The 26,144-nt window shown below is 42.2% G+C and overlaps 2 protein-coding genes and 1 long non-coding RNA gene across 4 annotated transcripts in view; 1 reads left to right on the top strand and 2 right to left on the bottom strand.

Annotated features, from left to right (window-relative positions):
• LOC116780839 overlaps window positions 1-2,468 on the top strand; it is a 13,021-nt gene extending 10,553 nt beyond the window's left edge. The window contains exons 3-4 of the long non-coding RNA XR_004354662.1: window positions 1,221-1,418; window positions 2,091-2,468. This is a non-coding gene — a long non-coding RNA (uncharacterized LOC116780839). The remainder of the gene's footprint in view (window positions 1-1,220; window positions 1,419-2,090) is intronic.
• CPLX4 (complexin 4) lies at window positions 1,782-23,650 on the bottom strand. The gene is made up of 5 exons (XM_032676199.1): window positions 23,638-23,650; window positions 19,983-19,987; window positions 10,075-11,114; window positions 7,566-7,653; window positions 1,782-2,405 (listed from the first exon to the last, which is right to left on the bottom strand). The coding sequence occupies exons 3-5, from the start codon at window positions 10,239-10,241 to the stop codon at window positions 2,178-2,180; spliced, it is 483 nt and encodes a 160-aa protein (XP_032532090.1). The 5' UTR covers window positions 10,242-11,114; window positions 19,983-19,987; window positions 23,638-23,650; the 3' UTR covers window positions 1,782-2,177.
• LMAN1 (lectin, mannose binding 1) lies at window positions 12,256-26,052 on the bottom strand. Of its 2 annotated transcripts, XM_032676192.1 has the most exons (14): window positions 25,821-26,052; window positions 24,909-25,063; window positions 24,716-24,823; window positions 23,021-23,082; window positions 22,219-22,318; window positions 21,979-22,102; window positions 21,550-21,608; window positions 20,822-20,954; window positions 19,819-20,012; window positions 19,641-19,711; window positions 17,038-17,188; window positions 16,185-16,306; window positions 15,156-15,224; window positions 12,256-12,897 (listed from the first exon to the last, which is right to left on the bottom strand). In XM_032676192.1, the coding sequence occupies exons 1-13, from the start codon at window positions 26,011-26,013 to the stop codon at window positions 15,188-15,190; spliced, it is 1,509 nt and encodes a 502-aa protein (XP_032532083.1). In that variant the 5' UTR covers window positions 26,014-26,052; the 3' UTR covers window positions 12,256-12,897; window positions 15,156-15,187. The 2 variants fall into 2 exon arrangements, with proteins under 2 accessions (XP_032532083.1, XP_032532082.1); XM_032676191.1 differs by having other exon boundaries at window positions 12,256-15,224.
• Between the last annotated feature and the right edge of the window lie 92 nt (window positions 26,053-26,144).

Here is a 26,144-nt window from a genome sequence, read left to right as displayed (position 1 = left end):
ATTCAGCCTGTAAAGGAGCAGAACCACGCGGACACAGCAGCCAGATTTGTACCAGTGCGGAGGGAATACCTGTCACCCCTCCCTTTCCCTACGCCGGCAGCCCCAATGTCGCTGCCGGGTGCCGCGGGCGGTGGCTCCTGGAGGGCCGGGGCTGTGCGGGGCACAGCAGCAGGGCAGGGCCGAGCCCGGGGCTGTGCGGGACGCAGCGGCAGGGCAGGGCCGAGCCCGGGGCTGTGCGGGCTGAGGCTCTGTGCCGCTGCGGGATGAGGCATCCGGCCAAGGAGCTGCCGGACGGGGAAGGTGGCAGAAGTGGCCTCACACGGTCACATGAGAGAAATTTGCTCACTGGCAAGCGAAATAGAGGCACCAGTTCGGTTTATATCTTGCTCTGTTTGTAGGAGGGAATCTCATCCTCCTTTTGGTGTTCGCAAACTGGCTGCATTCAGGGAAACTAGGAACTACCAACCAAGAGCAGTTCAACATATGTTTGGGAGGAGTGTTTTTAGAAAGTGCCTGTGTGCTCACCAGTAACATCAGGGAAAAAAATGATGATCAGCTTGAAATGCTAGAAAGGATTCTAGTAGCAAATAGGTAAAAGACATACAAAGAAATATATTTGCCTAGATTAATAAAACACAGTCCATGTGTGATGAACACATAAAGCTGCACAGTGCCCTCTCTGTCCTTTTGCAGACATGGAGGTGATACCATTGTAACCATCGATGATAATGAGCTTTTTAAAAGTAGCTGATTTTCTCTGGCCTTTTCCCATGTCATGCTGTCTGTGCCAGTGCTGCAGCAGAAGGTGGTAGAGTGGCCCTCCCTGGCCATCCTGGCACCCAGCACCTGCTGGAGCAGGAGGTGAACCTCTCTCCCTCACCCTCCTCTCTGCCTCACTGCAGAGGTGACTTGGCCAAAAGGGAGAATTTTTCCTCCTGCCCAAGTGTGGACAAAGGGGTAAAAAGAAAGAGAGAAAAGACAAAGAGAAAAGGGAGTGAAAGAAGGAAGGAAGGAAGGAAGGAAGAAAGGAAGGAAGGAAGGAAGGAAGGAAGGCAGGCAGGAAGGGAAAGAGAAAGGAAGGACACAAACCATACTTACTGCATTTGTTAATTTAAAATTAATATTTTTACTTGGTTAGGTGGAGACAGAGAGAGACAGAAAGAGACTTATAAACCTGTAGGAAGGTGCTACATATATTCATTTCCAAATTTATTTCACAGGCTAGCTCTTGGAGAGGTTACAAAGTCCTTCCTTTCATAGAATACCCGAGCCCCTCAGGAGCAGTGTCCTGCCTGTCCGACAGCCTCAGTCAGATTTAGCACAAGTGAAAGCCAAGCTTTTCCTCAGGGTTTAGGTGCCCTACCGTGGGCTGGATTTGTGTTCAGCCTTTGATGGAGGTGACTCCCAGAATCAACGTGGTGAGCTCGTTTGAACCTGTGCAAGTTTGGTGCTGGTACCTCAGGCCCCAGAATTTGGCACACGGAGCAGCCAAGCAGAGTCACTGCTGTCCCTCGACCTTGGAAGACTGAGAGACTGGGAATGAAAGCAGGCTGGAGGAGCCTGCACTGCTACAGAGCAGGGCTCACTGACAGCTCCCAAGCCTTGGTTTCCTACAAGTCCCCACTCAGTGTTACATGTGACAACACTTTTGTCCCAAGCTATTGAGTTACACGCTTCACTTTTTGCATTTCCCTACATTTAGTGCAGAGATGGTAAAAAAAAAAAAATCTTTCAAGTTTTTGCAGCAGTATTTGAATACTGTGTTTGTTTCAAAATGTTTGAAACAGACGTGTTGTTATAAGAAATATATGCTTTTATTTCTGAAAGCACTATTAAATGAGTGATTACCTATATGTGATGTATCAGAATTACAATTTTGCTAAAAAATACGCATTTAATAGCATGGAAAAAGGCACATTTTTTCCCCAATATTAACTTCTTTTGAGCCATTTTTTCCATGGGGAAAAATGTTATGTTAAAAATTAGGATCACTTCTAACTTTGTCCTAGGCAGTCACAACACGTAACTTTTCCCCCTCCCCTCAGGGTTTTAAGTCTCTCTCTTGTCTCTTTTCTATATTTATGCTCTAGAGCTATGTGCATCCCTCTGCCTGCCCTCACTCTGCAGTCCTGGTGAGACAAGACTGAAGTCACAGCCCGTGGGTGGTGGTGGCTCTTCTACATGACAGAACATTTCTGCTCGGCCGCCTGCTTCATTTCAGTAAAGGTGGCTTGTGCCTTTTCTTTGATCTGATCCATGTCCATGTTCTGGATGTTCTGCAGCTGTCCCAGGATGGAGTCCTTGTCCTCTTCCTCCTCCTGATCTTGTGCCACCATCTTCTGCAGGTCTTCTGGCAAACCCACGTCATCTCCAGCCATCTGTATTTGATTCTCATCCAATTCACTCTGATACAAAAAGCAGAAAATAAAAACAGCACATGAGAGTATTTCTGCTCTCCCAGGATCTACGGATGAGTCTCTTTTTTGTTCATTTGTTTGTTTTTTTAGGGAGAACCAAAATAGATAGCACAGATTTTTCAGTCAAAGTGTTTGGGTGCAACTTGTGAATTCAGGGGCTCAATCAGCCTCCATGCAAGTCCTAAGATTTTTCAGACCATGTCTACTGTATTTTTTTGAAGGGCTTCAGCACAGTAAAAACTGAAGCCCTCAGTGTCACTTGCCATTTTAGAAATCTTTGACATATGTGTTGGCCGTGGTAACCTGCTGATCCTGCAGGAATTCCATTCCAACTTAGTTGTGTCCACCCAAATCCTGCTGCAGTAACTGCTGAGCCTGGCAGCTGCTGTGCTGGGCCTGGCAGCTTCTGGTCAGCAAAGCAATGGCTCTAGAAAAACTGGGTGGCTACCATTTCCCTGGGGGTGGTGGGGAGTTTTAGGTATCAGCACTAAACTGAAGCCTTCCAGAGGAAAGATGCATGAAACTTAGGAAAGAATTAAAGGTAATTAAAGGTAAAAGGGTCCTCATCTTCCCGAACCATGTCTAAACTCTGTCTAGGTCTTTGGTTGGCCTCTCTGAGTTGTGATGAAGGGCAGGGGCTGCCTGGCACATAATCAAAGCAGTGTTGCAGTGCTGGTAAGTGGGGTAATAGGAGGACTTGGACAACAAAAGAGAGGATGGAGGTTGGGTGTGAGTCTGAGAAAGCAAAAGGAGACAGGAGAAGGAACTTGTTAAGCAATTAAAAGGGCTGAGATGCAGTAAGCACTACACACACTTGCTTCCTGCCTGCCCCCTGAAACGCTCCATCAGTGGGGCTATGGCAATTTTTCAGACAATGGTGATTTTGTTCACATTTTGTGGTGGATTCTGATGGATCCAGTGCTCAGAAAAACAGGATATTTTGACACAGTTCACACATCAAAGATAAGCATTAATGCCTCATTACATCTCCAAAATGAAGCATGACAGCAGCAAAGGCCTGATATGAATAAGCAGCAATGCTATCAGCAGGAGGTGTTTTTGAGAGTGAGGGGTCTGGGGTTTGCATGAATGAGTGCAAGAATGAATGGAAGGACGTACATGAGCAATGTGTCAGTTCAGGCCTCAGCCAGGACAAGCAGACGGGGGTGATCGACTGCACAGACACTATTTACTGTTATGTGTTTGTCCAGCTTTATGTTTGCAATAACTGTACTTCCCTGTAACCTGATTTCTCCCCACATCTCCTATGAAATTATGGAGAGCTCTATCAGGATTGTTAACTCCTATGTGGCTAAAATGGGTGAGGCCATCTCTTCACCCCTTTGGATAAGGGTTGCTGCTGTCAGATCTGTGGGAGCAAGAAACAATATCCCAATCAGCAGAGTTTTCCTTTATTGATTGTGTAGCAGGAAAAAATGTGTTAAGCTTTTAATCAGCAAGTGCTGGCTATGAGAAGAGTTAGCCCTTTGGAAATCCTCCCAAGTAGCAGCAGAGGATGATAAAAAAGATACAGTTCTAATTACTGAGAAGTGCCCCTAAGCAGACAATCACACATGTTCTTTTCTTTAGAACTATTTATAATTTAAGACATCATCACTGCACATTACTGTAGTGATTTCACATCTTTGGCAATGTGAACAGTTGTCTGGCATGTTTTTGCACCAAAGCCCACTGTCCTACTTAAGTCTGAGATGTGACGCACAGCAGCTTGGAGGTTCAAGGTGTTCCCTGACCAAAGAAGAACATACTCAGATATGGTCTAAAGCAGTACAGTTCTGCCCGAGTCACCTGCCTCTACCCACTTGGCACTGAGCTTGTCCTTGAGCAGTCCTAGAATGAGCTTCAGCAGAGTGGGGTTACTCAACAAGAAGCAAAGAAGCACATTAATACGTGTATGGTCTTTCTTCTAAAATTGGACAGATTTGATTATTGTTTCCTTTGATTTGAAATGGACACGTAGGATTAAGTTTCTGATTTTATCTTTGGGGGGGGGTTTCGAGTCTTATGAAAAAAAGTTAAAGCTTGCTTTCTCATAGGGAGAGATTTTCCCAAGGCCAGACATGGCTCTGACAGTGATAGAGACACTGCCCTGCATCAGAATACACAGAGAGCACCCAAAACAGGGGGAGCTCCTGGGCAGAGAGCTGGGGCCATGGGCTCTAGTGAGCCCATCCAGACAAGCCCTGGGGGGCCCAGCAAACTGCACTGGACTGGATGGTGTCTCTCCTGATGCCTTTAATCTTCACAGGCTCCAGGTCTCTGCAGGTGTTCAGCCACCCTTATAGGATCTTTGAGAACAGAGGTGCAATATCTGTTCTAGGAAATTAAATGTGCCTGGCACTGGTGTCTTGCCCCAAGGCCAGCTGGACTGGAAAACCCCCTGAGATGCTATTGAACTCTCTCACCCTCCCAAACAGGGTGGTCCCATCTAACTGCCGAGTGGGAATGCCTGTCCTAACTCCCAAACTGGCCCTGGGAACTGCTTGGGAGAGTGCCCAGGCCAAAACTGGGTCAGACATTATTCTGACAGTTCAACAGCATAGGCGATAGAGTCCTAGTGCATGGTAATATTTTTTGACCCTGATTATGCATCTGATGTAGTTAGTCTCAGATTTTGTCTTGTTATAGATGCAGAGTTCTTCACATATACATGATACACAGGTAGGTGTGAGGGGAAAACAGTCTAAATAGCTGCTTTATTACAATTTGGTTTTCAAGTCCTCTGTCCAAATTAAGGTGCAAATGCCAGTTCAACAATACCGACTTTATTTTGTAACATTGCATGTATAAGGAAATGAGACAAGTAGGTATAGGAAGCCACAGGTGGAACCAGCAGCCTTATCCCTCACAAACACTCTCTTGTGCCATCCCCACACAGGGACAATCTGGAGCAGAGATGGTGTGAGGGGACTGCTGCCTCCTGCCATCGGCGTTGGGACTGCGTTTGTCCACAGCTCACCAGCAGCTCGTGGCTCTGGGTCGAACCCCAGTGCAGGAAAAAGGCAGTAAGTGCACGAGAGAGTTTGGTGGGTTTGTTTGTTTGTTTGCTTGCTTGGGTTTTAAATAAAAATATTAATTTCTGTATTTCTATAATTTTTTAAAAAATGTGGTTTGTTATGAATGTCACGCGTTGAATACTCCAAAGATGAAAAAGTTGCCCACAGATCAAATGTCTCATGGCTAAAAACATCTTTGTGATGACAAATCTAAGTTGACAACTCTGTTAATAGGATTAGGTTCATTAAGGGTCTACTTTCTCTTATAAATCTGGCCCAGATAGCATGAAGCTTTAGATTTTACACTGCAAAGGGGGCCCTGCTTAGTCCTGAATTTCATGCATTCATTTCCAATGTGTGCTAATGATCGATACTGGTAATATTCAGGGTTTCTAGCCCATACTAGGCTATCTGAAATGACTTTCAGTTTTCAAAATAACTAATGCATTATCATAAGTCTGAGAGCATTGTGCTGCCAGAATGTTGTATCACATAGTTGAATTTTTTTCCAGGGGCATATAGCGTCCATGTAATAATTTCATTTTCTTCCTGATATAATGTACGTTTTCATAAGGGCTGATAAAAACCAAGAAATGCTATATGGGCAGAAACAAATGCAAAACCAGCACATCCTGCAATATTATTTGCTGGCTTAGAGCTACTCTTCTACCTTGGAGGCAAGTCTTCTGGTGTTATTACTGGAATTTGTCCCCAAGGAGCACTCAGTTCCTAGCAAAGCCAAGATCCTGCTGGAGCTGGGGCAGATCACCACTGCGTGCTCTGGGTTTAGCAGGGGGTCAGCCCAGGGGGTCTGTGGACACCTCAACACCATCTCAGCTGAAGAAAGCACCACAGGTGGGAGCCTTTCAAAATCACACTCAGCTCTGCTGATGTTCAGTTGAGAGCTGAGCACTTCAGGATCCCAAAGCTTTCCAAACAGGCCCCTCTTGGATTTGAAAACTGTGGCGAGGCGACAGGTAAGTGCTGTCCAATAGCCATCCCAGCATATGCCTCCAAAAGGACAACAAAGCCTAATGATATTTTACTACTCAGCTGCTAATTAAAATACTGGTGTTTAGAGATTTAGGCCTGCAATCCAATCAACCACTTAAAATCTTGTACTTAATTTTTTTTTTGCATAATTAATCTTTCTGTAATTAAACTCACCCTCAGGATGTTTTCCAGCTACAGCATTGGAAGAAATGGGCTCTTAAGGGTGGAATACGTTTTACCTGATTTTAGCTGTCACCTGGCCTCCCTCTACAAGAGGCAGATGACACTGGGAGGTGGCCCAGCTCCACCTGAAATGCTGATTTGAAAGTTGGGATAGGTGAGGCTAGAAGTGCTGGTCTCTTTCTGTTGATGACAGAGTCCCTAAATGACTTGCTTGGGTTAAGCACCAAATTTTTTAGCAGTAAAATTTACATGAGATGGATTCTTTAGTAGAGAGTGATCCTTGTTTGTATCCAAGTGTTTTTATGTCAGGAAAGAGCTAGCAATCTAAATGCTGTCTGTGGCTTCTGCCACGATCCAGAAGCCATTGCAGCTGCTGCCTGCTTTTAACAAACCTCCATAGTTCTCTGTTGCTTTCTGTATTTTGCTTTTCCTGGGAACATTTGGCAAACAGGAGCACTAAAGAAAAAGGAGTGGGCAGTTTGCTTTTGCGCTTCTTGGGAGAAAGTACAAGTGAACCTTCAGAAGTTTAGCAGAACTCAAATGTAGAAGTTTAGCAGAACTCAAATGTAGACCTTGTACAGGAGTTTTCAGGGGCTTTGCTTATGTGTTTATAGGGGTTTTTTTCAGCTCTTGAATGCTGCCAAGTTAAGAGCATATACTAATGGTGAGGAGAGGTCAGACCAGATCCTCCACTTGCCTAGTCACCTGTTTCAGATCTGAAGGGATGGAGAGGGATTACAAGAACCTTTCTATTAGATTCATCTGATAGAAAAAAGGTCTAAATGAAGCACTCCCTAGGGAAATCCATGGTTCTGGCCTTCTCCACTTCTGCCCTGGGCTGCAGTGGGGATCCCAGGAATGCAGCAGTTCTGCCATTTTCAGGGTAATGCATGGGCAGTGAGCGTGGTTTCAAGCTGGCCACTGAGGGAGCTGAGCTCACGAGCTCCAGGCTTACCTTAGGGAGTCTGTACTTCTCTCTCAGGTGAACCCTCAGACAGGCTCGCTCTGCTTTTTTCTGTGCAAATGCTGCATCTCTTTCCATCCTGGAAACCAGAAAAAATGTTCCTTCAGGATGCTAATAAAATACAGTCTGTTACACTGAACAAGGTGCTTGGCTGCAAAAAGCTGCACACAGGAGTTATTCCCCAAAGTTATGTAACTTGTCCAAAGGCACAGGAGGAGCAATGCCAGTAAAGTGATGCAAAGGGGTCAGACTTGCAGTGCTCCAAGCTTGTCCTCAGAACAGTTCCCTTGAGTCCTGTGAATAAGGAAGGACGAGCTAATACTCTTTGTCTGGAGTTTGTACCTGTACTACCTGTTATTGCTGACTATAAGAACGAAAAATTCCAATGAGCAGAACATAAAAATTGCCCTTATTCCTTGGTAATTCCACTGGGGCACTCAGAGCCGTGGCTGCCTGCCAGTGCTCATGCTCTACAAACATGACACTCTTAGTATGACACCACACAGAAGGGCAGGGGAGTCTTTCTGGGTCAGAACAAAAGTTCAGCCATCCTGGAGTCCCTTCTCCAACAGGAAACAGGAGTGGACGTGTAGAGAAAGGATTTAGGAGGAGTATAAGCATCCTGCATCAAAACTGCCCAGCTCCCAGAGTCAGTGGTGCAGAGTCCTGGAGATGGCCACTGGCTCTACATCCTTGGCTGTAACAGCCCTGGGTGGCCTCTGTCACCTGGGAATTTCCCTGGTCTTTTCTTTGTCCACTCACTGTTTCACAATGGCAATAATTTCCTATGGCAATGAATTCAAAAGCTTCCCTGTATGGAAGAGGACTTACTTCATTCGTGATTTTATAAAATGTTTTCACTGGATTTAAGAACTGGTCTGCACAATTTTTTGTTAGATTAATTATGTATTTATTTGCAAAATATTGTCTCCTTGAAGATTTTTAGTAACTTTTGATAACATTCACCTTTCCACCTCTCCCTTTAATTCTTTTCCCCCCAGTAGCATTTTCATGGAAATTCTATTGCAAAATTGGTCTTGTTTCAGTATAGGTACTTTGTCACATAAAAGCTACTTGCAAGATGAAATATTACTCTTCCCCTGCTTCCAAAATGAGTTTTTGGATTTCTCTATCTCTAAAAATAAAATAACCCCCCCAAACAAAAAAACCCACCCCTCCCCAAACCTAAAATATGAGAAGAACCCAAAGCCAGTTTGGTTATGGGTTCAACAATCTGCCTGAGTATAACTTCAGCAAGGCACTTCTCTGATCTGCACTCCTGCACAGCTGAACACTGCAAAACCCAGCGAGCCCTGAAACAGAAACATCCCCTGCCCATGCCAGAGATCTCTGGCACAGAACCACACCAGTGGGCACTGTCCTGAGGGGATTTGGGCTCTTTAAAATGTTTCAAATGTTCCTATTCCAGTTCCTAACGTACTGTCAGGAGTTCTCCTGCCCCAATTCCTCAGTACAGTTCAGCATGTAAAGGACACACACACCACTGGAAAATATTATAGAAATAATGCTTATTCCAGGCATTTCCCTATCCCAGGAATCCTGTGTTGCTTCTCAGTTTCCATAAAGCATCTTCCTGCCAGTAGGTGGTTGTTTCTTGTTTAAATATCCCTCGACAGAAGGCATACTCAAACATTCTGTGTTTTATTCCAAGCCAAATGACACCTGTTCAGGGTTCCACGATGGAAATGTCTGATGCTAAATACAGACCTGGATACCTCGAATTCCGTCAGTCATTAACCTGTCACCTATAATCATCTTACAAGGGGGATTTACACAACCATTATGTAATTGACCATTAGAGGAACAGATGCATTTGAGCTTTAAAAGTCAATCGTTTTATTTATAATTATGCATGATTTGAACTCCTACAAGCCAAGTCCTCATTTTACTTCTGTTTTCATTTTTAAATACCACACAAATGGTAAAGATTGCATTTACAGACAAAACTGAGATTTAATTAATTCTGCTTTATTTAGCAGGTTTTAGAAGACATAACCATATTAAAACTCTGCTCTAGATAAATATAATCCATTTAACATAGCACTCAGTACTTTTTCATGTCTGCCATAATAAATGTAGACAAAGAAATATTATGTATTGAAAGTGTACTCCACATGGAGTTCTAGGAGAAGAAATCAAGTGCATTTTAGAATTAAATCCTGCACTACAAAGAGCTTGGAAAATTTGTAGAGATAAAGTAACACTAACTTGAAATGAGTTCAGCACATCAAGCTGTGGAGATAGCAGGGAAGCACAGGGAGGCAGTTGCAGGATGGGGACGGGGGGGCAGGGAGGGGGAAATAATATTTTTTCATTTCCAGTAGGTGAACTTTTATTTTGGAAAGTCCTTTTAGCAAAGATTCATCTGCTTTAAAAAAGAGTGAAGAGCTGAACGTTTGCCTTTTTCTTGGGTTATTTTTATCTGCACAAAGTTACCAAGAATCAGCCCCATACTGATAATAAGGGAACAGGTACTCACTTCTCCTCAACCATTTGCTTTTGATATTCCTCATACTCCTCTCTGGTCATTCCTGCAGCTGCTGCTGGGTCAGAAGGAGTGCTTTCTTCTTTGCTTTCTTCCCCTCCACCTCCAAGTCCCAAATTCTTTACCTGGTTGCTCAACATACTTTTCATTAGAAAGGCCATCTTCTCAAAAAAAAAAAAGAGCTATAAGCAAACAACTATGAGAAAGCCAAACCAAAAATGCTTTTAAAACCAACAGTTGTAAGCAAGAGAGTTTCTACAGCCACATCAGCTCTTCAAGGGCACAGTGCTAGTGAAACGTGAATGCCAAAACCAGTTTGTCAGCCATAATCTGGATTAAAGAGTGAACTCCTTAATATCTAGAGGCAGATGGTTCAGATTACTCCAAAAAAATCATTAGATGCAGCTACCTACTTTTTATATTAATACCATAAGCTAATTGTACACACACACACACACACACACAAAAATCAATGATAGTGTGCAATAGCATTTTGATGTCTTCAGTCTTGAAGCTCTCTCTCACTTTCACAGAGACCAAAACATTCCCTGGAACACACCACCTCTGAATTACAGACCCACTTGACTAAAAGGCCATAGTAAGATCATAAAATTCAGGCTACTGAGTGGAAATGCTTTTGTATTTACACAATAAATGGGATTTGAAAACTGAGATTCTTCATTAAGCAAAAAACCTGATGCTTTTTATCCATTAAAATTTTATCCCAGTGGACAGAAAGTACATTGAGTGGTTTTTCTTCATCCACTTTTCGTGTGTTGGTTTGTCTCACAGATGAATGGGGCATGACTGCTACGATGCCTTTTTTTCCAAGAATGTCATCCCCCAAAAAAGCAGATCAGATCTTCCTAATTTTGTTTCCCTTGGGTTTCTGTCAGCTCTTCCCCAGGCTGTCTCCACGTGGATCAGCACTGTGGGTACAGGAGCAGTTTATCTGATGATTCTGTGTGCTGTAATACAGCCCAGATGCCTTTTGCTTGGGGTTCTTTCTGTAGGTCCTCAGCTTCCAAACTTTTCTTCCCATTATTAGACTGGGCAGGTCTATTCATGTGAAGCTTTGCAGGATCTGCTCCCTAGGTCACAGACTATTTGGGGAAAGAAAATCACCTGCTAGGTCACAAAAGGTCACGATTTGGGGTTTTGAACATCCTACTATGACTGATTGCACATGCCTTAATGAAACATTCTGTAATTTTGATTATCTAAATGGTTCTCAATGCACTCTCATAATTTCACTGAGAACTGAGAGATGGGAGGATTCCAGTTTGCTTAATGCTTTAATCTATATTACAGCCTTTCTAATTAAAGCAGACCTATTACTATTAAAAAAAAAAAAAAGGAAAAAGGCAGGATGTTCTCTAATGCTGGATTATTAGTGATTAAACAAGAAACTTGAAGTTTCTTTTTGAAATTGAGTATTACTCAGAAGCATGAATTCCAAATAACAATGAAACTACTTTGATATACTACAAATACCTCGAAAGCATTTTTCTTAAAGCAAAATGCAATTTTATAGTAACTGTGCCCTTTCAGAATTATGCATAAGTTGCAAGACTTTGTGGGCAGAATAAACTTTTGACACATGATTACAAAGTGAGCACACTCTGAGAGAAGTTTGAGATAAATATAGTTAGCATTTTCCCTGTGCTGTGACAGGCACGACTAAATGTTCAAATGCTGTCCCAGGCACGACTAAATGTTCAAATGCTGTCCCACAGCACCATTACTTAGTGCCAAATGCCTGTTGAGTCCCCTGGCAGTGGCTGGTTCACCTTTATTGAAAATCCTCCCCCCAGGAACAGGGAGCAGCAGGGTGCTGTGCTGGGCACTCTGCAAACACTTCAGGGTTAGGGCTCAGTCTTCTCCAAGGGGATGGGGAGTGTTACCTCTTAAACTCTGTGCTGTTGGTGCTCACTGAAAAGAACCTTCCCTAACCTGGGCAGATTCAATTCAAGATTCCTCTCCTCCACTTATTAAAAAATTGCTCCTGGCTGGGGGAAAAATGACAGAGAGGGAATTCAGCCTTGGAATGCCACTAGTGTGAGGCAGGACTGACCCCAGATCTCTGAGCAGTCAGGCTCTGAACAGAGGGTAAGGAATGCTTCAAAGGCACTTGCTTGGATTTCGTGGACATGCACCAAATTAAAAGAAAAAGGCTTACTAAAAATATGCATCTTTATTCAAATAAGGTTATATCTGAACTCCAAGTGTCAATTTACATTAGTCAGAAACAAATATATGAAAATGTCAGCCGTTTGAATTTAAAATAAAAAAAACAAACCAGTAGACAATTCTTCTGTTACAGTAATTGATCCATTGAGAAATGTCAAATTTTCTTCAAATAGCAAGTTACAAACCATAGCAGGTAAACTACAAACTGTAAAACAGGTGATTTACAAACCGTATTGTGCATTTCACTTTTGAAAGATTCAGATGTGACCATGTAGTTAATATACCCTGACCAGGACAATCAGATTCTCTTGTCACTGCCAAATATTTGCTACTTATCATCCACAATTCAATTATAATTATTAGACTTGTTCTCCCTCATACTGTCAAACTGGATTCCAAGTTGTCTTCTCCTCCTAGTTGTGAAATCTTACTTGATAAGAAAAGAACCACACTACCAGTGTTGAAAGAAACTTCTGGTAGCCAGCTTGACTGACAAATATTCCTAAAGTCCAAATTTGTTGCTTTCACTTCGAGAACAGGCAGGACGAAATTGGAGCTGGGCAACTGGGAGCTTTCTTTAGATCCAGTGAGTGCTGAGGCAACTATGGGAGTCCCAAGGAGAGGCAACTGTGAAATGAAGCATGAAGCAAAGTTATCAGTTTTCTGGTGTTCTGCTCTGGACCACTTGCTCCCTAAAGCAGAAGTTTCCCAGCTGCCCGTGGGAGACGTGTCCGATCCAGCAGCAGCACAAACACATGAGCTGAGCCTCCTACTGAAGGTACAACTGTAGGCTTCAAGTTTCCCCTAGACATGCCCAGCCTTCTCTTCTGTCTGACAGAAGAAACAGAAGGATGGGCTGCTCCAGCTTTAAAACAGAGTTATGGTTGGATAAATTCACAGTAACAAAAATACAGGCTTTTCCCAGTGGATACATCAGAGCTGCTCCTCATTGCCCCACACACACGCACCCACTTACAAAACACACTGGCCAGCCCTTCTGTCCAAGGGCCTTGCAAAGCCTGCTGTGAGAGGAGCAGCTCTGCTGGGATGTTGCACTGGTGGGAGAAGGCCTGTGATTGAAAGGAACAACACTGTACAGTTTCAGAAAAAGTTAAGAAAATAGATTTAGTTAGAAGAGTCAGGGTTGTAATAGCTTAGCTTAGACTCAAGGCACCTGTAAATATCTGCTGGTGTTGAAAGAACTGAACAGACAAATTCTGATGTGTTATTCTGGTTTCTCTGAAAGGTTTTCTTCTTTGACTTACCCATCTATCCCACAAGACTAGCCTGAGGCAGTAGTTTCTCCAATTAGTATAGTAAAATCTTCTCCAATTTCGAAATGAATCTCTAAAGCTACCCCACTTACAGAATACTACATACTGCAGATGTGTTAACTGGTGTGTAGGTAGGATTGTTTTCTGGACTCTGTATTTTAAGTAGCAAAATATATTGCATAGATATATCATCCCTCCAAACTGACAGGCACAATACTGAAGTGTTCTTCATTACAGTGAACTTGGCAGCATGTGTTGCACTCCAAGGGAGTAAGCAGATTATAGAAATGCAGTAGTAGTATGTTAGAGAACAGATAATTTTTGCAGATTCAGACAAACAAATTAATAGTTAAAAGTGAAATATTCTGATGCATTTGTGTATTTTATAGAATTTTTAAAATCCACAAAAATACCTATTCTAACTCTACACACAAAACTCAAGGACAAAGTTACCACAGATATGTAAACAAGGCAAAATGATTTAATTTCACATTCCTACATTTGGCTCTCTGCTTTTTCCTTTCCCGAAGCAAATGTTCATTTGATAAGCAGTATCTAAACCACATGTTCAGTCTTATGCTTTTGATATTAAAGCAGGAATTGACACAAAATACTGGTTCTACAATAGGTCCTGGATTAACAAACATGTCTGAAGCAACACCTTGTGAAGAAATGGTTTAACACCTAATACCTGTACTTTAGAACACTTGCCATGTCCAGATTTAAATCAAAGCATTTGTATTTGATACATGAAAGACAAAAGACAGCTTTATAAAAGTAAAGACATACTCATACACTAAACATATCCTTAATAAAATCAGATTTGAAGAGGTATAAAGCAATAATCTTTGCTGGAAAAGTTCCGCAAATCTCCAAACAAAATTACAGACAGACTTGAAACTACAAAAAAAAGAAATCAGACCCACAGTATACTTGAAGAAACTACTTTATCACATTTTCTCTCACTGCCTAAAACCAAAAGCCAAAATAAGAACATAAGGCTTTCTTTGCTTGTTCTGTATAATTTGTTTTTTTATATCAACAGTCAGAGTCTTTGTGTTCACATATTAAAAAGTGTTTAAATCTGTATTTCATAAAGAGTTAGAATTAACAAAAATATTCTTATAGTTTTAAATCCAAGTGGTAAACAAATAAAATGCTTATAATAAATTTTTACTTGCCAAAAAAATTACAGAAGAACAGGGGGGGTTGTCTTCTTTTTCCCCCCTTTTTTTTTTTTTTAACTGGTATGTCAGAACACTTAGTAGCAAATTGTCTGCATGAATCATCCATCTGCAAATCACACTGTGAACAATCACCAAACCTTCAATTCCCTCCTCTGGAATCTTAACAAAAGCAGAGGAATTGGGCATTTGCCTTTCAGTATTTATGAGAAAGTTGGCTGAAAACACAGACCTACACAGGGTCTGCAGTCTTCCCCCATCCAGCATTTGCTCTACTGCTCCACAGTCTGTTTTTAGCTTTAGCATCAACCATTTAAATAAGAACTCATTTTGTTTAACAAAATTCAATAATTTACAATATTGACGTGTATCGAACACTAGAATTTCCCTCATTTACAGAAGTGTAGAATTTTCTGTGCATACATACTGCTCTTATGTACACACAAAAGGAACAGGTCATCAAAAGAACTTTTTGGCTGCTGCTTCTTGTTGGCTCCTGAAAAAAATGCAGAAAAGAATTCAAGTACTTATAGCATAAAACTAGCTAAATGGTTTAAATTTTCATTTATTTGAGGATTAAAAGATTCCATTCCTTATCAACAGAGACTTAAGGAAATCAAATATAAGTCATATCCCAAAACCAGGATATCATGTTTTCTATTTACAAAGACAATGGTAGCATCACTATTGTTTCAATTTTGCATCAGGCGCAGAAGGAAAAAAACCCTCCACGTTCTGGACAGAAGCCAGAAACTGTGAAAGAACATACAAACTAATTTTTAAAAACCTTTTAGCATTTTTTAAAAGCTTCTCGGTATCTGACTGGCCTACAGATCATCTCAGAAAAGGAAACACATGCAATTAAGCAGGGAAAGAATTTACTTGAAATAGGATTTCCTTTTTTCTCTGGCACAGAACATATTTATTTTCTTAGTGGATAGAGACACTGAGGATCAACCACACACAGCTGCTGGAATCACAAGGGCATCCCAAAGAACTGGAGGGGCCCAGCCCCTCGTTTGTCCTGGAATCCATCGCTCCAGCTGATGGGCAAACATTACACATATCAGGAACACCCCCTCTGCACTCTGCAGAGCAGCAGACACATCACAAAGGCTGGTGCTGTCAGCAGCACTGCTCTGATACAGCACTGCTCTGATAGCAATACTGCTCATCCTTCCCCAGGGGTAGAAAACAGCATTTGTTCTCTGCAGGGCAGCACAGCTATTCTGGCCCCTACTCCTCATTCTGATGAGTGTGTGAGAAGCAGGAGGGAGGACTCCCAAGCAATGGTAGATTATCCCTTCCATCAATGCAAATTTCATTTCAACATTATGGCTTCACGAGGAGGAGGAAGAGAACAGAAGAACCATCCTAATTAGTTTAGCTTGTGACTTGGTCAGTCACAAGCTCTAAAATCCTTTGCCCTGCTGTCCTGAAGTACAAACACACTCACCTATACATGACATAGCCAATGAATAACACTGTTTGCACTGCCATGAATATGATGAAATGCATTGTAGATAAGCACGAGGGAAATGGTGGCAACTCTGGGCACTTCAGTTTGTCACTGGATGGCTGCAAAACAAGAAAGACAATATCTGAGAAAAGAGCAAACAAGACATACCATCAAAAGACTTACATGTAAGAAAAAAAACAAGGTCTTTGCGACGTGATCTAAAAATGAGAACACAAGCAGAAAAAGGACAGAAATGACATTACTCTGAAAAATCAAAATCTTACTCATCTAACTTTCCCTTTTCACCTTTATGTTTCTCAGATAAACTGATGTATGAGGGTTATAGGGGAAAGAATAAGAGAAGAAAACCCCCATAAATTTGGTAAATTAATCAAGAACCTTCTATGGGATCATAAACTAATTCAACTTAATTGCTACGTAGGCTAGCCTAAGGTGATGAGCACAGTCATCTTTCACACTTAAAACTTTAAGCAGAACCTGCCCAAGTTTGCCCTGATTAAAGCTCTCCCTTCTGTGCAGAAGCAATACAGAATCTCCTCTGTGGAGAGCTGTTAAGTAGGGGGACAAACACAAAAAAAAAAGCACCCAGAAAACCTAATTGCTTGACCTTGTTTCCACAGGAAATTAGACTAAAAATCATGCTCTTTGTGCAAAACTTCTCATCAAGACACAGATCATGCAGTTAGGTCAAGGCACTGCAGTTTTAGCGAGGCAGCTTAATGAAGGATTAATTGCTCCGTAAATTGCATGCTGGCTCATCCTGCTTTTCACTAACAGCCAAAGAAAGAAGTATTACAGTCATGCTTTGCACTAGCAGCACAGAAATTACCATATTTCGTTGTGCTAAATGCTCAATGTCCCTCTTCACTAGATGAAGGTGTTCTTTGATGTCATTGAAGTGCTGAGTTGTCTCATAGACTCCTGCAGAGCCGGGGTGTTGAGCTCCACTGATGGATCTCAGAGTATCAGCCACGGAATTTCTGACACAAAACAAACAAGAAAACATCTTTCAACACAGAATAGCTTTCCTACAAACAGCAGTTGTTCTGGACTCCCATCAGTTCAGTAAAAGTAGTTTGTAACACATAGTTGCCCCAAAAGGCAGAAAGCATTTTTTCTAGCTTTCAAGAATACCTGTCAAGAAATAATCCCTTAATCAAACTCTGATTTTAGTGAATTCCACAGCCAGTTTCCATTTGCACAGTGCACCATCTCCCAGAGTCACGCTGAGAACAAGGGCTGGCAAATGTTCTGTTGCTACACATCTGCTTTGCCTGACTGTCTGAAACAAGAGTTTCATCTGAGGCTCTTGCTGAGGCTTTAGGATAAGCAGAGTTTAATGCAATCTTTGAAGGAAACCAAAAGCTGTTTGAGAAATAAATAAATAAAAGCAGTCATGTAAGAAATAAAAATAACGAAGAGGCTTTAGGGATAAGAAAAGATTTAGATACATCCTTGTTTCATGATTATCATTTATATGAGAAACTCATTTCCCATATGCATTGTCATAATACTTAATATTGTCTTCATGGGAATTCATTTTGCTTCTACAACAAACAAAATTAAATCCATGAAAAGTTGAGGTTCCATAACTAATTTTGTTTTAGGTAAACTAGTCAATGAGAGAAAAAAACGTAATCTCTAATCAATATGTTTATATAATTTTCCCCTACTGTGCTGTTTCTTTCGAGTTGCAAAGAGGATTATTCTACAGCTAAAATATTTATCATGTGATTGTTAATCTCTTCATTATTAACAGAATAGACAATCAAAATGTATGTCTTTGGATTTCTTTTTAATTTACTTAAAACTTGACATTTCGTTCAGATGAGAGCTTCCTTCAGTGCCTTCCCAGTGCACTCCTCACTCTTTGTACAGTGCTCAGCAATTTTTCACAGTATCTCAGAATGATTTGTTTTGGGAGGGAACTTTAAAGATCATCTCATTCCACCCCCTGCCATGGGCAGGGACACCTTCCACTAGCCCAGGTTGCTCTAAGCCCCGTCCAACCTGGCCTTCAACTGTCTCACATTAGGAAATAAAAAAAGCTCCCCCACTGGCTGGAACAGTGTTCATTGAGGAAACTGGAAACAAGGTATGATCATCACATTTGTAGTGTTACACAGAACTGTACTACTGTGTTTGAAATAGGTCTTATTCATTGTGAAAACAGTAAGTAAACTGATTATTGTTTACCTGTACTTTCAAATAATGTTCTAATAATATATTTTAGAACTGAGTTTCTCACTGGAAGATTTTTTTCTTAAATAACCCATGCAAACCCATGCGACCACCATCGTGCCCACTGCCTAATAAATGCTGATGGTACTTCTGTTTCTCCACGTCCCTCACACTGTTTAGCTTGCCCCACTATTTTCAGTGCTAGGACACAAGTGGAACACTCCCTTTGTTCTTCTCCCTCCTGGTAGCACCATCTCTGTGTAATTAAACTGGCACACCCACCTTCCCCCAGACTGAGCCACTCTTTGGTAAGAGCCAAATAACTTCCCTAAGGGTTTATATTTAGTTCTGCATTAACAATACCATGCTGATAGTTTCCATGGTATGAACGTGCAAAATTCTTCTGTAATCAGATGGTTCAGAAATCCACAAATCTTGACAAGAAAATTACTTGGACTGTAAGTCCAAGCAACAACGGGCTGTTCATTTCTATCCAGAAATAAAGCATTTCTTTAATCTAAGGAAAATATTAAGATGATGTTACGCAAACTCTTATCTGATAAGTAGTCACTAAAAGGGCAGACTGCCAACGTTAACAAGAAAATCTAATTTGCTTGCAAGGTATAAAGATTTGTCAAGAATATTAACATAAAAGCTTTCGTGGAAGAACAAGTGCAAAAATGGAAGTACTCTAATCTTCATTCTACAAAAAACTGACCTACTTAGATAAATCACAAGAGCTGCCCTTGAACTAATACAGGAGAAAAAGCCACAACTTGTTTTTCTCCTTTTTTTCCTTCTGTTTTTAAACACAAGGTAGGGAATGTTGTAGCTACCATAAATGAAGGGCTAAACCGGCTTAAAGCCATTCCTGATTAAGACAGCGACAGTAAAACATCTTAAAAGAAGTACACCGGCATGCCCATCAAACACAGGCATTTTCTCAAATCCATTCCAGCAGTATAGCACCTGCAAGATAAAGCTTTTCTTCATTGTGTTTAAAGGGAACTGACTTACCTGTTGAAGTGGAATCTCGTGATTAAAAAAAGGCAAATTAGGGGTTTAGCCATCTTAGGGACACAAACTTACTTTATTATAGAAATTAAATGTATGCAGAGAGTCACCACTAAGGAACTGACACAGAAACTTCAAGTTTGTCAATATTCTCCCACTGAAATAATAAACAGGATTTAAAAGGTGGAAAATCATACAAAATTCAAAACACACCCTTAATGTTTAGAAGGCATTTACCTTATTTCATTTACTTGTCTAATGACCTCTTCCTGAGTTTTCACAACTGTCTCAATCTCTTGCTGGGAAACCTGGTGTGGGGCAGGGGGAGGAAAAAGATCAACATATCTTAGAAAAAGCAAATCAGTCACACTGCCAAAATGAGGCTGGGCTGGGAACCACCAGGGGTTTTATTTACCTGTCCTTGTTGACCTGGCAAACCAGCTCCTCTCTTAGCAATCTCATCTGTGACTGCAGAGACGTATCTCCTCTGCTCATCCAGAATCATGTCCAACTGCCTATTAAGCTGTTTGATCTCCAGATGAATTCGATTCTGCCCCTCAAAGATTTGCCTCAATTCACGATCGCTCACAGTTTCGAAAACATCATCCGCTGATGAGAGAAAAGCACAGGTGGTTCTTACAAACATGCATTCCTCATTTTCCTTGCTCCCTTAATGTATCCCAGTGGATATACCTTCCCCCATCATTTGATGTATTTGGTGTCTGTTTTTCACCACTGACATGGCAAAGGACACCCAGATGGGATCTGAACACCCATCCAAGGATAACTTATCACTGTGCAATAAAAATGACAACCTGAAATTTCAGGTTTAGATGGCTAAACATGCATATATATACATTGCTGGTATATATGCATTCATATACAGCTAATACAATCCACAGAAGTAAGAAATGGCTTCCAATATACTTTCAAATAATCAGATTCTTGTTTGCCCAGCATTAGGCAAGCATTAAAAAGCTTTTCCATGTAAGCACACGTTCCAACATATTCACTAACCCATCTTTAACAGATGGGAAAAAAAAGTTTTCTATGAATGTGCAGAAACAGACCAAAAGATGCCATTTCAAATAACAAAAAAAAAAAAAAAAAGGTCATGCTTGCTTAATCACCACTTTACAGAGGGATGCATGACCTTCTCTCCCTTCTGTTGTTACATGCAGATCCTCGTAATTCCCACCATGTTTCCAGTCATTTGTTTTGCTTTCAATCCAGGCATGACCAAAAGAACTTTCTATTTCAGGAAACACTTGACAAAGAAATAACCAAAGAGTCTCAAATAATGTAATTAACGACAGTGGGAGTTTAGTAAGATCAGTCAGAGTATCAGGCCCTAGTTCTGATCATCCTGGAAAACGAACATTTCCCTTGACAACTGAAAAATGGCTCAGGTAACTTGCCTGGCTGTCCTTGCACATCAGGATGTTCCTTTTGAAATTCTTCCTTCTTTTTATCCAATTCTTGTTGAAAGTGTTCAAACTCTTCTTGATACTTCTCTTTATCTTTTTGAGGAATTTCTGCATCTGGTGTTGGCTTTAAAACATTATCGGGGGAAGGGGGCACGGGTGAGTTTTTTTGTCATGTTCTCCACCACTCCTGTGTAACTTACTCTCCAGCAAGGCTGTTCAGATTTCAGATGTGAACATGTAACACAAGCACTGGAGCACATTAAGCTGAAGTGAGAAACCACACATTCCCATGGAGACCCACAGCTTTTCCCCAACAGACACCTACTTTCTACTATTAAAATGTAATCAAGTTTTACAAGCACAGATGCTGTTTAGCAGAACAGAACCGTTCTAGAGGTAGGGCAAGTTGAAAGCAAGAACAGATATTTGCCCACTTTCCAAACAAGTTATTTCATGTTTTGATTTAACATCAGGATTTTTGTTGCTTCGTTGATGTTTCCAGAATTCTGGTCTTAAAAACATTAATTACAATACTACCAAAACATAACAGTACCAGTTTCATTTTTCTAAAACAGATGATGTCACAGCTGCATGCCAAAATCCCAAAACAGGGATGCCAAAACAGGGATGCCAAGTGTGACTTCAGAGGGAATGCCATAATCTGGTGCTGCACATAAAACATATACAATACTTTATTAATTATGCATAAAAATGCTTACTACTTCCTTCCCAGGCTCAGTCAACTGGAAGGTCAGAAATGACAGGACATCGTGATCATCTGTATTCAACAAACAAAACAAAAATATGTTACAAATCCCACTACTTCCCAAGTCAACTTTCCACCTGCAAAGGATCTTCAAGGAACAGCACCCTCCCAAAGTCCTCCCAAGAGTCTGTGCAGTGGGGAATGAGACTGTACAGTGACTGTACAATGAGACTGTCTGTCAGGACAAACTGAAAATTCTTCTGCTGTAGCCAGGAAAAGGCCTAAGCATATCAGTAATTTGGGAATGGGAGAGGATTAATTACATCATTGTGGTCAAGAATTGGTATAATGGATCAACACTAGCAGTAGAAAAAAACCCCAACTTCTCTTGCAAGCCCTGCAGGTCCCCACACCATTTGTCCCCATTTTAAACATTTACTACCTGCGAGTCCCCCCGTTGCTGCAGATATTCCAAAATAGCCTTGTGATGGCAGCTCCATGTTTTCCACTTTTGCACACAGTTCGTAGTCGTCTTTGTCCGGAGTAAAGCCATTGTTCACTGACACCTAAAGGGATAAATGCTGCAATTAACACGGGGGCCTTTGGGTTTTCACACTGTTCAGCAATCTCACACTGAGGAAGCTGAGGAACACGAGCAGTTCCCCTGTCTCAGAGCACTCACAGTCAGGGTTTTTTTGTAGTAGGCGATCTTCACTCGCACGGGGTAGGGCTTGTTCCTGAAGTCCCTCAGACAGGAGGCCAAGGCTTGTGTGGCACCGTCACTGCACACAGAAACAACCACACCTTAGGATTTACCAGCTAAGACAAGAAAGCATCAACCTATCGCTCAGCAACATCAGGACAGTGTTTCAGTATGCAAGTTTGTCAAAGCCTGTCCCCGTAGCTGCACTGAGCTTTTCTGCGTCTGCAGTCTGCAGTACCAGATGCTTTGCACAGGACAGTACAGATGGAGTGCAGGAATGGGGAAACCTCTGTGCTCCTGAGACACATTCCTGCATCTGGGAACAGAGGTGGAAACAAGCTGTAGACCAGACAGCACCAACTAAGCTAGACACCTCTCTCCTCAGAGAATCCAAAAAGGTGTCAGTTGTGTTGTTCACAACAAACAATCAGAAATCAAAATTAATCCAATTAGTTTTAGCAACAGGCAATTAGCTTTCAGTCAGTCACTTCTGTCAGTTATAGGCTGTGTGTGGAAGATACCTATGAGCAATGAAGAGGTAAAAAGTCTGCACCTCTATCTGAGTTCACCCATCCCAAAGGACATAGGCCATTTAAATATCCATCAGTTGCCAATTTCTGTGCTGTTACTGCCAAAGCAGTATTTTAATAAATAGAAAACCTCAAATATAAAGAAAACAACAAGGTTTCCTATGAACAAAGCCTTGTTTCTCAAAGGCTTTCATGCAAAATTTCATCATTCAAAAGCAAGCATTCATCAATAACACTGAAAATAAACTTACTTCTGATGGTCATACAGAAGCTTTCCATTGTTGCCTACAACAATCACTCCAGGGTTGTTTTTCTAGAAAAAGAAATGGCAAACAAATGGAATAGTTTAATTTGAAGTGAAATATAAGTAACATCATTGACAGCCTTTCTGTGATAGAGCACCTTAAGTCATTACACCTCAAATATTTTATTCTTTTGGAATTTCTAAATTACACTAGCAAGCTGCATGCTTTGCAAGAGACTTGACATGTTCTTTGCACAGTTAGAGGTGGGAAAAATACCTACAAGTTAAGTTCCTGGGTATACTACCAACTACCATAACTGGGCAAATGCAGAAACACAGAAGCCACAGTTTGGAGAAATTCAAATGTAGTGAAGACACAGTCTTTGAAAGTAACAGATGACTTAGTACATCCAACTTTGGATGTTTTTCCCAGTGTTATGTAGCCAAACAGACACTATGTTGACATCCTACTGACCTTGACACAGTCATTAGAAAAACCTTAGGAGCTTTCTGTCAGAGACTAAACAAAGGCTGTTGAACACATCCCCAGTTATTTGAATTGCTAGAGGATGAAAATGAACTAAATGATAATGGCAAAAAAACTGCAGAAGAATTTCTCCATACTGGGACTGTAGAAAGTCAGAGACTGTAATTTAAAAAAGTCTTAGACACTCCAGTACTTAAGACATGTCAGACCATTACAGGCATGACCAAGACTTCTATTTCCATTAGAAGTGACACATCATCACTTTAGACAAAGGGTTTTACACCACACTGACTGAACTTGTCGTGGTCAGAGTCCCAGTGCTATCAGAGTTCTGGCAAGCAGTGCTGTCCATGGGAAACTTGTGGCAGATGGCATCCTCAGCCAACTAAACCATGCCAGTGTCCATGTTTATGCCAGAAGTCAGGAAAAAAAAAAGGGAAGAGGAAAAAGGATCTAAAAATTCGTAGCAAGTTGAACAATACTCTGATTCTATGTCTTGTCTTTGAAGATCAGAAATATAAACATCACCTTCAGTCTTTCAATTTTTTATATACGATAAAGTTTGCTGTGTATCAAAAGCCATCTGTAGGGGGGGAAAAAAGGCACATACACCTACTAAAATATATCTAAAATGTCTAAAAGCAAGCCAAAGTCTGCAGGGAAAGCAAAAAATGCAAAGCAGGCCCACTATGTATTATTAAAGTTTCCCAGGATCATTCTGGGCTGGAACACTGGGAATTGAAAACAACAACTGTCACTCCCATCTGCTATAGAATTTTTGCTGCTGTTCCAGAAAAAGAGCATCTCTGGAGACAGACACAGAAACTGGTGTTCCCGCAGTGTCGTATTTTGGTACAATACCCCTCTTCCAAAGCACACACCTCCAGATGTATCAACATCAAACTGTGCACAGACATTCCAAATTTCGGATTATACATTTGTACATGGTATCTTCCCTCCAAACCTGACACATGCACCAATGTTCAGTGGAGATTCATGATGCGTTATGCTTCAACTTGCAAGCTTAAAAAGCAAGTGTGAAAAAGTCTAGCAAAACTTCTGTAAGGGAAACTTGTCTATTTTATTTTATCCCTTTGAAGTGAAAGGCAGGAAGAGTAGGAAAATAACATCCTATTTTTTCCACAACATTACATGTATGAAACAGACCAGAAATTAGTTTATAGTCTTTACTAGGAGAGTTTACTTCCAACTAACCTTTCCATCATTGTCAAAAGAATCAAAGAAAATTCCAACACCGTTCCATTTATCAGCTGCCCCAAAAACAGGACCTTCCAAGCCTTGCTCTTCTGTAAACCAGACTGCCTATCAGGAAAGCAAGAAGAGTCGTAAGTGAAGATTCCCTTTTAAAGCACGGCTGTTTCTCTCCGGGGGATCAGGGTGTTCATACCAGCCCATCAGCTCCAATGCGGCCTCTTCCTGTAACTCGAAAGGTCACTTCGACTTCCCAATATTCAAATATTGACTTGTTTTTCGTCCACACTGACCCTTTTTGGCTTTTCAAAGATGTTGTTATACGAATCTGATCTGCACTCGGTATGGCATCTAGAAAGGAAAGGAACAAACACTTTATGTACAAAATAGAAAATATTGCAAGTGCTTAACTAGACAATAAACAAATATTCCAAACTCAGAAAATTTTCTGGTCTCCTCAACTAGAGAACAGTTTTCAAAACAACTTTTTAGGCGAGTACTCAGCCACTTGGGGGCCAGGGGAACCCAAAATTAAAGTCAAATCAAAAAACTGAAAAGCACAGCAGAAGTTACCGCAGAGAAACTATAGGAAGGCAGAACCTTCTGTGCTGTAAATGTCAATACCTTCTACATGAGGGGGCCACTAAGGAGAAAAACCTTTCTGAGTACAAATGAACCCTTAACCTGTACTGCAGAGAACACATAGCGGGTATAAACGTTGTTCAATTAAGTCGTATTTGCGAAAGCAGAATTTTCATTTCCAGCTCTTACATGATGAAACTCCGCACTATTTCTGGCCGTGCCGAGGCGCGGGCGGCCTGTCCGCGGTGCAGCGCGGCGGCAGTGACACATCATCACTGCTGGGAGTCCCCTCCCCACGGCCGGGGCCACCGCCGCACAAGGGCGCAGGTGCCGGGGGGCCCGCGGGCACTTCGCCGCCGCCGCCGCGCCCGCTCTGCGCCGCTGGTGCCACGCGGGGCCCGGGGGCACGGCCGGAGCTCGGCCCGCCGGCCCCGGCCACCTTCGCACGTTCCCCCGGGCGGCCGCCGCCGCCTCCGCCGCAGGAGCGCGACCGGCCCGGCCCCGCCGCCCCCCGCCCGCCACTTACTGCCCGTGTGCACCCAGAACGGCACCGTCCCGTCCGCCTGCACCAGGTGCGGCCCCTTGAAGCTGTACTTGTACTCAAAGCGGCGATGCGGCGCAGCCGCCGCGCCCTCCGCCTCCTGCGCGGCGGCGAGCGCCGGGCGGGCGAGGGCGAGCAGGAACAGAAGGATGGCGAGCAGGGGGAGCCGCGCCGCCATCTTGACCGTACGGGACGCCGGGCACGGCCAGCGGGGCGCCGCCTGATTGGCCGAACGCGGGGGCGGGCACGAGGCGGGGCGGGGCCTCGCCACAGCCCACGGCCCAGGGGGCGGGGCCGGCGCGCGGGACC

Source organism: Chiroxiphia lanceolata, chromosome Z (genome assembly GCF_009829145.1).
Source record: "Chiroxiphia lanceolata isolate bChiLan1 chromosome Z, bChiLan1.pri, whole genome shotgun sequence".
Lineage (NCBI taxonomy): Eukaryota > Metazoa > Chordata > Aves > Passeriformes > Pipridae > Chiroxiphia > Chiroxiphia lanceolata.
Note: the sequence above shows the minus strand (reverse complement) of the source record. Positions and strands in the feature narration are given on the sequence as shown.

Coding starts and splice junctions, on each gene's coding strand:
- LMAN1 (XM_032676191.1), bottom strand. CDS start 26,013: ATGGCGGCGCGGCTCCCCCTGCTCGCCATCCTTCTGTTCCTGCTCGCC. Junction 20,013..20,821: donor TGATGTGCAAGGACAGCCAG/GCAAGTTACCTG, acceptor TTCTCTCATCAG/CGGATGATGTTTTCGAAACT. Junction 16,307..17,037: donor ATTTAGCACAACGAAATATG/GTAATTTCTGTG, acceptor CTTGTTTTGCAG/CCATCCAGTGACAAACTGAA.
- CPLX4 (XM_032676199.1), bottom strand. CDS start 10,241: ATGGCCTTTCTAATGAAAAGTATGTTGAGCAACCAGGTAAAGAATTTG. Junction 7,654..10,074: donor AAGCAAATGGTTGAGGAGAA/GTGAGTACCTGT, acceptor TCTGGTTTCCAG/GATGGAAAGAGATGCAGCAT. Junction 2,406..7,565: donor AGAAGTACAGACTCCCTAAG/GTAAGCCTGGAG, acceptor TTTTTGTATCAG/AGTGAATTGGATGAGAATCA.